This window comes from Herpailurus yagouaroundi, unplaced genomic scaffold (assembly GCF_014898765.1).
Source record: "Herpailurus yagouaroundi ecotype Mexico unplaced genomic scaffold, PumYag 205, whole genome shotgun sequence".
Taxonomy (NCBI): domain Eukaryota; kingdom Metazoa; phylum Chordata; class Mammalia; order Carnivora; family Felidae; genus Herpailurus; species Herpailurus yagouaroundi.
Genome location: NW_024412436.1, coordinates 4,854,317 through 4,865,141, shown reverse-complemented (window position 1 = coordinate 4,865,141; position 10,825 = coordinate 4,854,317). Strand labels below are relative to the sequence as shown.

Sequence of the window (10,825 nt, the reverse complement as noted above, 5' to 3'; positions counted from 1 at the left end):
TTTTTTTTTTAATTTTTTTTTTTTAATGTTTATTTACTTTTGAGACAATGCGAAAGACAGAGTGCAAGCAGCGGAGGGGCAGACAGAGGGAGACACAGAATCCGAAGCGGGCTCCAGGCTCCGAGCTGTCAGCACAGAGCCCGACGCGGGGCTCGAACTCCTGAACCGTGAGATCATGACCTGAGCCGAAGTCGGACTCTCAACCGATTGAGCCACTCAGGCGCCCCATAATTTATTAACTTTTTAATTTACATCCAAGTTAGTTAGCATATAGTGCAATAATGCTTTCAGGAGTAGAATCCAGTGATTCATCCCCTACATATAATAAGCAGTATCTTCCTAAACCAGTCACCTCAGGCAAGAACAACTAAAGTTAAATACATGGGGCTACATCACACTAAAAAGCTTCTGCACAGGGAAGGAAACCATCAACAAGGCAACCCACAGCAATCCTAGTTGCAAATCATTAAGGGGTTTATATCCAAAATACACAGACACACCTTAACGTCAAAAAACCAAACAGCCTGATTAAAAAAACGGGCAAAGGACTCGAGTAGACATTATTCTGCAGATGACATCCGGACGGCGAGAGGCACGTGAAAAGATGCTCAGCGTCACTCAGCATCAGAGCAAATCAAAACCACAAGGAGCGATCACCTCACACCCGTCAGAACGGTTAGTATCAAGAAGACAAAAACAGGGGCTGGCGAGGAATGTGGAAATAAGGGAAACCTCGCACCCTGGTGGTGGGAATATAAACTGATGCGGCCACTATGGAAAACAGCATGGGGCGGCGGGGGGAAGGGGGTCCTCAAAAAATAAAAATCGCACTACTACACGATCCAGCAATTCCACTTTTGGGCATTTATGTGAAGAAGACGAAAACACCAATTCAAAGAGAACTGCGCACCTTTACGTTGACTGTAGCATTATTTGCAAGAGGCAAGATACAGAAGCGCCCAAGCGGCCACCCACCGATGAATGGGGTCAGGAAGATACAGCACACGCAGAAATAACGGAAGAGCGCTCCGCCATAAAAAAGAATGACATCTGGGGCACCTGGGTGGCTCAGTCGGTTAAGCGTCCGACATCGGCTCAGGTCACGATCTCGCGGTCCGTGAGTTCGAGCCCCGCGTCGGGCTCTGGGCTGACGGCTCAGAGCCTGGAGCCTGTTTCGGATTCTGTGTCTCCCTCTCTCTCTGCCCCTCCCCCGTTCATGCTCTGTTTCTCTCTGTCTCAAAAATAAATAAACGTTAAAATTTTTTTTTTTTTTTTTTAAAGAATGACATCTTGCCGTTTGAGACATCATGGATGGACCCAGAGGGCATTACGCTACATGAAGTAAGTCAGAGAAAGAAAATGTCACAGAACTTCACTTCTTTTTTTTTTTTTTTCAACGTTTTTATTTATTTTTGGGACAGAGAGAGACAGAGCATGAACGGGGGAGGGGCAGAGAGAGAGGGAGACACAGAATCGGAAGCAGGCTCCAGGCTCTGAGCCATCAGCCCAGAGCCTGACGCGGGGCTCGAACTCCCGGACCGCGAGATCGTGACCTGGCTGAAGTCGGACGCTTAACCGACTGCGCCACCCAGGCGCCCCTCACAGAACTTCACTTCTACGTGCAATCTAAAAGCAAAACAACACACACTCACGAAGCAGAAACAGACTCAGACGGGAAACCGTGGGCTATCAGGCTGGAGGGGCCGGCGAAACAGGCGAAGGGGATTAAGGGGCACAAACTTCTAGTCATAGAAGAAGTAAGTCACAGAGATGTAATGTGCAGCATAGGGAATATAGTGAGTAACTGTGCGTGGTGACGGACAGTCACTGGACTTATTGTGGGGGGTCATTTCGTACCAGGAAAAAGCAATGTACGTGGAAACATGCGAAAGCAGGTAGTGGCCTGGCTGTCAGGGAATAAAACTCAAAAAATGTTTAAGCTACTTAAGATACGAAAAGAAGACTCCATTCTTTTCTCTCCCCTTCAGATTTTAAGGACCGCCTAAGACATTTCACTTGACCGCTTAAGTGGATAACACACAGGAGAAAGGACCCACTGCAAATGGAAATGGCTGGGGCTCCACGGGGACAGTGCTCAGGGCTTCAGGACTTGAACCTGACTGCTCCATCACTGCAGGAGGGGGGCTCCCACCCAGCCAGAGTCGCTTCAGTGACTAGCAATGCGAGTGCCCCAGCTGAGTCGGGGTGGCGGGCCCTCAGCTGAGGTTCCATGCACAGCACCCTACCCTGAAAGAGAAAATCTCATTTTTTAAGGGAGTGTCAGGATGGCTGGCGAAGGTCCGAAAATGCCCACACAGAAGACTCTAGGTAACAATCAAACGCAATCACTACCCCAAGATTTTACATCAGTGTTTCTCAAAGGAAGGGCGCTCTGCCTCCCCTCCTACCCCAGGGAGGAGTCTCTGGAAATGCCCAGGGACATTTTTGGGTGTCACATCTCAGGGGACAGCTCTGGCATGTAAGGCCAAGGACACTGCTGAAGACCCCCTGATGCAGAGGACAGCCCCCACAACAAAGAATTACCCAGCCCAAGACGTTGACAGCACGGAGCCTGAGAAATCCTGTTCCACCGCAGTACTTTGGGTTTACTGCATGTACTTGACGAACAGATCGAAGGAAAATAAAACAACTCTCTCCCTAACACACACACACACACACACACACACACACACACACACACACACACACGTGTGCATGTGCGCTCCGAGAAGAAGAGATGAAAACTATGCAGGGAATAAGGGTAAGATTACTTCCATCACAAGAGAAACAATGGTATCATGTTAATTGGTTTTTACTCTCGATTATTTGTTTTATTCATAATCCTCCCGGAGCCCAGCACACTAGCTAAACTCATACCGCTAAAATTGAGAATGTTATTTCTGAACGTGTAAAAAAATTTTTTGATGTTTAGTTATTTTTGAGGGAGACAGAGCGTGAGCAGGGGAGGGGCAGAGAGAGAGGGAGACACCGAACCCGAAGCAGGATCCGGGCTCCGAGCTGTAGCACAGAGCCCGACGCGGGGCTCAAACTCGGAAACAGCAAGATCGTGACCTGAGCTGAAGTCAGACCCTGAACTGACTGAGCCACCCAGGTGCCCCTATTTTTACATGTTTTAAAGTAGGTATCACTTCTGAATCCTTTTTTTCTGCTGACTATATCTGAGACACATGCCGTCACAGATAGCCCTGCTGAATAAAGGATGTCCCCTCCCACCCTTACCACGCTGCTGCTGGTTCCTGGGTACTCCCTGCTTCCCCCTTCCCAGCCCTCACTCAGCCACCCCTAAGAAGGTTTCCTGAATACCTACTCTGTGCCAAGCTGGGACACAGCACTGGGACACAGCACAGAGCAAGGTACCAAAATCTCTCCTCTCCTGGAGCTTTGTGTGGGGTATAGCTTTGTGAGAGCTTCACAGGGAAGGGGACACAAACAGTAAACAAACAGACAATGAATATACAAAATAATTCCAGATGGTGCCAGGTGCTATGAAGAAAGCTACCAGGGGAAAGAAGAAAGAATGGGTGAGTGGGCTGGGAGTGGGTAGTCAGAAAGTCTCTCCAGGTGACATCTGATCAGAACAGAAAACAGTGCAAAGGAATTTCAGGCTAGGGAAGAGCCTGTGCAAAGGCCCTGAGGCGGAATGAGCTTTAAGGCATGCAGATTTCCCAGTAAGGGGCAGACTACTGAGGACTCCGTGGCCGTGGTGAGGACTATGGATGAGAGCCCATGTGTGACGGAGGCCCCTGGAGGGATGTGACCGACCTGTTTTAAAGGACCACTCTTGCTACAGGGTAAAGAACAGATGTAGGGCGAGCGCAGAGGCAGGGACACCAGTTAGCCCAGGTAACAGGTGAAGGCTTGGACAAGGGTTATGGTAACGAAGCGGTCTGAAATGAGCAGATGCATTTATCTCCAACCTTTCAGAGCTAGGAGCGGCCACAGGAGCAACCCGGCACAGCCGTGTTATCTTACAGATGATGAAACCAAAGCTCAGTCACATATGTAATTACTGGCAGAGCCCGGATGTCCCGACTGCCCTCACCACACCTCTGCCCTTCCTGGCCGTCCCGGGACTGGGCGGGGAGTACAGGAGACAGGCAGGAATAGGAATCCTCTAGAAGGCAGGCGCAGTCAAGTGTAACATAAATGATTGTCTTGGGGCGCCTGGGTGGCTCAGTCAGTCAGTTGAGCGTCTGACTTCCGCCTAGGTCATGGAATCTCGCCATTCTGGAGTTCGAGCCCTGCTTGGGCTCTGTGCTGACAGCTCAGAGCCTGCAGCCTGCTTCAGAGTCTGTGTCTCCCTCTCTCTCTCTCCCTCTCTCTCTGCCCCTCCCCCACTCACACTCTGTCTGTCTCAAAAATAAAAATAAAATATAAAAATAAATGACTGTCTTGCTTTGGACAAGGATGACCTCCTCGCCAAATCCAACAGGTCCTTCCTTGAACTCCCCCAGCACCTGATGCCTTCGACTAAGTCATTTTCCTCCGAGACGCCCCCCTCCCCCCGCCACCGCTCTCTCCTGCTTCTCCCTCCTTCCATTCCTTTCCAGGCTTACTGACCTGCAGTCGCCCTGCCCGTGTCACTACTACTGCCCAGGGGCCACTCCTTCTCCGTCTGCAGAGGAAATCAACTGCTTCCTTTGCTCCGGGGGTTGCCCCTGAGTTTCCTCTGCAGAGTCACCCTTTCCAGACCCGGAGTTCATGTGTCTTCATGGACGTGACACATGATTTATGCCTCGCCCATCAGCACATTCCAAACCCCTCTGACCCACTTTATGACTCGGTTTGTGAGACGTACGGGCCTGGTGGTGGGGTAGCTGGGAGACAGACAGCTCCCCTCTCCCGCGGGATTCGCACTGGCATCACCCCCTAGCCATCGTGAGCGGGGAGCCTGAGACCAGAGCAGGTAAGAAAGTGAGTCCTGATGAAATCACTTGAACCTGGAACCCAGGCCTGAAGTCAGATACACTCTGGAGCTTTTTTTAAGTTTGTTTGTTTGTTTGTTTGTTTGTTTTGAGGGCAGGGGAGGACAGAGAGAGAGACAGAACCCGAAGCAGACTCCACGCTCGGCAGGGAGCCCGACATGGGGCTCAATCCCACAACCCCGGGATCATGACCTGCACCAAAATCAAGGGCCAGATGCTCGACCAACTGAGCCACCCAGGCGCCCCCACTCTTGAGCTTCTTGGCGATGTGAGCCCATAACTTTCCTTTCTGCTTAAGCCAGTGTGAACTGGATTTTCCACCACTTGTAGAAGGAAGAGTGCCGCCTGAGACCTCCTCTCTCTCTGTACGCGCTCTCTATACCCCCGTAAACAGGGATGACTCCGAAATCTCCATCTATATCGCTCTTCAGAGCTCCAGATTCATATCCACCCGCCTAGTAGGTGTTTCCTCCCATACTTTCCTCCCATTCTCCCTTCCTGCCACACCCAGGCACCTCGGCTAGAACATGTGCAAAATGGAATTCGTCCTCTCTGCTCCTAGCATTTCTACCATCTCAATATGCTATTCCCCGTGTTTTTCACTACCCTAGGAAAAAACATCACCACCCACCCCAAGCACTCGAGACAGAAACCCAGGGCATCAGAGAGTACTCTTGCTAGGTAGTCCTAATGGGGCTAAGGCCCCGACTGACACGAGCCACGGGACCTGGGGGAGATTCATGAACATTTCTGAGCCTTGGATCTTCTTTTATACGGGCTTGCTAGGTGTCAGTGAGATGCCGTATGTAAAGCAACGCGTGCTGGTCACTTCCGTTCCCCGTCACGGACACGTAGCGCCTCCCTAAATTCGGACTCACAACTCCATCGGCCACTGTCATTACCCTGGCCCAGGGCCTCGCTATCCTTGCCCTCGATGACTACCGGACATTTCTATCTCATCTCCTTCCCACCCTGCAGTGTTGCTGGACCGGCTGACTCCTAACCAGCCTGGTCACGCCATGCCAGGCTGGGCCACCGGCAGAACCTATCACGGACACGCCCTCCACTGCGGCCCTCCTGAATCGCTCGCTCACGGTTCTCCAAATATACCCACTGCTGTACCTCGCTCCCCTGATTTTGCACGGAAACGTGTCCGCTGTCGGAATGCCCATTCTCCCTCTTCCCCCGCCTAGTGAAGAGCTCGTCCTTCACGCTCGATGAAAATAATCCCTCTAAAAACGAAAGACAAGAGGGATGCCACATTGGCCAACGAGGCTCACAGGCAAATTCAAACCCTGTCTTCCCTGGTGTCAGTGAGGAGGGAACCTGAAAAAAAGGGAATAGGAAAGACACAATACTTTAAAATAGTGTTAAGTGAGAAAAAAAAAAAAAAGCAAAGAGAACAGAGAGGAAAGAGAAAACGTAAGAAGTTAGTCTTGCGATTGGAGAGGACTTCCTAAGCAAAACAAAACACTTGGGGGGTGGGGGAGGGTCACAGAAAAGTGATTCAGACCCAATCATGTAAAAAGTCATCACTTCTGCACAAAGGTACAGTTAAGTAAAGCTAGGGAGGAAAACATAAAAGGCAAAATATCTGATTTATTAACAAGAAAAGAAAGTCCAGGATTTAGAGACAGCCTCAAAAACTGATGCGATCACAAACAATTCAACAGAAAAACTGAAAAGGATTTCATGGGCAATTTGAAGGAGTGTAAACTGACTAAGCTTTTTTTCAGTGTAAGCTTGGGAAAACCTAAAATGCACAGAACTTTGGCACGGAATGATCTCGAAGACACAGGTTTTGTTCTGCTTTGTTTTCAGCCCATAAGCAGAATAGGGTATATTGTATGCTACCGTATTTTTTCTTTTAGAGGGAGAAAACAGAAGACACATTTTATTTGCCTACAGATGCATAGGCTAACTCTAGATGAATACACAAAAACTGGCAAAATTCATTATATCCAAAACAGGGAAAGAGAGGGCTGAGATAGGACGGAGATATTACCTTGTATACCCTTTGAATGTCGTGCTTTAGAAATACTACCTATCCCCAAATACTACCCATCCCCAAACAAGGAAACCTAAAAGTTAGTAAATAAATTCAATCTCTTGTCTGCAGCATCTCCAGATCCCAATAAACAAAGGGAATTTTGCTTAAATAAATGTTTAAAGTAACATACTTTCGGGGCACCTGGGTGGCTCAATCGGTTAAGCGTCCGACTTCAGCCCGGGTCACAATCTCGCGGTCCGTGAGTTCGAGCCCCGCGTCAGGCTCTGGGCTGATGGCTCAGAGCCCGGAGCCTGTTTCCGATTCTGTGTCTCCCTCTGTCTCTGCCCCTCCCCTGTTCATGCTCTGTCTCTCTCTGTCCCAAAAATAAATAAACGTTAAAAAAAAAAAAAAAACTTAAAAAAAAAAAGTAACCTACTTTCACCAGCTTCACTTGTAGGAATAGGTTTTATCCAGAAATACTCCCGTGTACACAAGATCTTGGGGGCGCATCCCTGCCCTGCGGCCAGGGGCTTTGGACAGGCCCTTCTCCCGGCCGGCCCCATTTCTCCAGCGCTGCCCGCAGCCCCCTTGTACAACCCCTGGTGAGTGCCTGGGACCCAGCCGGGAGGGGCCGAGCTCCCTCCAGGAAGTGGGGGGGGGGCTCACGCTGCACTCGGGGACAGACATGGGTGGAAGGTGCCTGGGTAGCTCAGTTAAGCGTCTGACTCTCGGTACGGCTCAGGCCACGGTCTCACAGTTCATGAGTTCGATCCCTGCCTCGAGCCCGCCTGGGATTCTCTCTCCCTCTCCGTCTCTCCTGCTCTCTGTCTCTCAAAATAAATAAACTTCAAAAAATATATAAGTATCAATAAACAATGTATTGCATATTCACCCGGATTTCCAGACTCGGGGGGCATATACTTAGGCCCTGAAGAAGGTCTAGAAAATAATACATTTGCGGTGGTTACCTCTGAGGTGAGGAGAGGGAGTGGAGGGAACTTTATTTTCCTATACACGTCCTGTATTTTATTTTCCTAAACACATCTATATTTTAAAAAATCTTTCATAATGACTCATGTTTATGAAAAAGCTACCACACTCTAGATATGCTTTCTATTTAAAAAAAATTTTTTTTTAACGTTTTTATTTATTTTTGAGACAGAGACAGAGCATGAACGGGGGAGGGGCAGAGAGAGAGGGAGACACAGAATCGGAAGCAGGCTCCAGGCTCTGAGCCATCAGCCCGGAGCCCGACGCGGGGCTCGAACTCACGGACTGCGAGATCGTGACCTGAGCCGAAGTCGGACGCTCAACCGACGGAGCCACCCAGGCGCCCCGATATGCTTTCTATTATTCACCCAGGGACACCGGTTTGTAAGTGGCAGGCTGACTTCAGATTGTGCTCTGGATCCAGGGCTCTCTCACCGGTTACTTGAGTGAAAAACACACACACCACCGAACGTGCCCCCTTCGTGTCTTACCCCCCATCACAGAGAAAACGCCTTCCTTTAGGCTCCCAGCTTCCCCGAACGCATCTGACCCGAACGCCTGCTGCGCCCATAACTGGCCACAGAAACAGGTAGCGAGCAAGTTGCAAGCATTCTCTTGGCGAAAGACTAGACTCCAAGGAGACTGACACTGGCTGAACGAATGAGGGGCTGAGTCATTAAGTCAGTCCTCCCTCCAAACTCCAGCCAGCACTCTTGGCTACCTCCAGTTCTGTTGTCGTTTCTTTTTTTGGTTCTCAAAGGATAACAGCTAGAAGACACCCCCGCCCCCCACTCCAGCCACGCTTCATCGCTTCTTAGAATGACAGCAACTTCTTCCTAAGGTCCAACCCAGAGGCTGTCGGCTGGCAGTCTGCAGGCAACGACCAGCCGGCACCTATAATCTGCTTGCCCTGCGTATTTTGAAAAGGGGTTTGAATTCGTTACTAGCTTTAAAAACATGAGATCCTTTTCCGTAACAATTTACAGCTTCCCCCCCCCCCAACATTCAGGTCAAGCAACAAGGGGCTGGAGCTGTCTCTTCCCAGGGAGGCGTGCCCCCCACCAGCCCGCCTGCCTGCCCTCCTCTACAGGCAGGCCTCCTGACTGGCCCAGCCCGCAGCAGAGTTTATACTACAGAACCGTACCTCCTTTGGCGGACATGTAGGTCAGTTCCAGTTCAGCCCATTCTGTCTTTCACGGAACCCAAACAAAGAGCTCAACCCCTCTGACGACACGGTCCTCCTTCGTCTCTGATACTCCCACCATGCAGGGCTGCAACGCAAAGAGAAGGATAGGAGTACATGAGGTCGTGGATTTAGCTCCTAAAATGCCAAGCGGGTCTCTCTTTGAGGGGGTCCCTCATCTCCTCGCCGTGGCGGTGGAGCTTTGGGACAGGGAGAAGTCCTGAGTACGAAGACCCACCTGGATGACGGAGTCGACATTAAAAGTACCGCCAAGTCAAAAAACCTGAGTTTCATTCTGGCTCCTTATTGCTGGGCCAAGTACTTAGCTCTCTTGAGTCTGTTTCTCCACCTATAAAATGGGCTGATAGCACTTCACAGGGCTGTTAAGTGAATGAAATTTTAAAAAAGTGTATACGATCGTGCTTATAAACAGCTTACAACTACAAAATAAGATAGGTGTGGGACAGAACAAGAGGGGAGCTGTGGGAGAAGTGACAGAAAGGGGTGACGCAAATCCCAGTTAAAGAAAGGTGGATGAAGAGCCCGTGGCTGTGTGATCTGAGGTCCCTCCTGCCTCCTCTTTCTGCCTTGAGCTCTGGGAAATGCCTCTCCTCACCTGTCTCATGGCTGCAGTAAGGGAAAGTCACTTTTTCCCCATGCAGTAGCCCCCTGCAGCTCATTTCCAGGGACAGGGAGGGAGGCTGGGCTGAACTGGTCGCTGCCGGGCTGGGGAGGAGGCCCGGTGATGTCCTCCCCAGCCAGGAGCACGCTGAGATAGGCGTGTCTGTCGTTACCATTATCCCCATTGGACACATCAAGGCACTGAGGTCCTTTCCCTCCAAAACCACCCCACCTCCCGACTTCACAGGGAGGAAGACCAAATGACCTTCTCTGGAAAGCACTTCGCAAAAACGGATGAACGGTACAACAGCGAACAAAAATAGCCACAGAGATGCGATACAAAGTCATGCCAATGCACGGCCGTGTGGTTACTGGAAAGCAGACCTCTCCGGAGCGCACCAGAGCATCCCAGTTCCCCAACGGACATTCTCATCTCCCACGCCTTTGTCAAGAGGTTGCACGGGGCTAAGGTCTGGCCCAGAAGGCTGGCCAAGTCCCCCCAAAGCTAACCGACTCTCGCTCTGGCAGATGTGGGGGCGGCGGAGGCGCCCATCGCGCCGCGCCAGGGTCGGCCCGACGACTTCTGAGCTCGCCTCCCGCCCAGGCTCGGGGACACAGCGCCGTGAGCCCGACTGGGAGGGTGGGACTCACCTGGTCCTCACGGATTCCAGACGGGGGACGAGGCCGCTTAGCCCCCCACGCCTATCCCCGAGGGAGGAGTGAGCCCGCCGCCTGGAGCCCCTCCGGGCCGGGTCCCGGGCACGCACGGATGCCCTCCCCTCCAGGGGGTCGTACGGGGGAGGGGGGGGGGCTGCGGGCGGCGCTGCAGAAAAGGGGCGGGCCGGGAGCAGAGCCAGTCCGAAGCCCCCGGCCGCAGGGCAGGGACGCGCCCCCAAGATCTTCCCACAAAGAGCTCCGGCTCCCCACCCGCTGGCGGAGCGCAGCCGGGAGCACCCCTCCCCCCCGCCGGGGGGGGGGGGGGGGGGGGGCGCGGAGAAAGGAGAGCGCCGTGGGGGCGGGGAGGCGTGGGGGAAGGGGCGCAGAGACCCTCCCCGTCGCGCCCCCGCGCGCGCGGGCGCGGGCGCGTGCCCGCCC

The 10,825-nt window shown here is 51.9% G+C and overlaps 1 protein-coding gene across 10 annotated transcripts in view; it reads right to left on the bottom strand.

Moving 5' to 3' along the window:
• Window positions 1–10,825, bottom strand: part of GPR161 (G protein-coupled receptor 161) — a 64,956-nt gene that overhangs the window by 53,233 nt on the left and 898 nt on the right. For 7 of the 10 annotated variants that reach the window (XR_005783603.1, XR_005783599.1, XR_005783600.1 and 4 more), the window contains exons 1-2: window positions 9,348–10,370; window positions 9,071–9,197 (exon numbers count right to left, since the gene is read on the bottom strand). Coding sequence is in view for 1 of the 10 variants with exons in the window: in XM_040451756.1 (XP_040307690.1) it covers window positions 9,071–9,086 (16 nt within the window). In the remaining 9 variants the exon portion in view is untranslated. The other 3 variants (XR_005783596.1, XR_005783606.1, XR_005783597.1) reach the window with 3 other exon arrangements.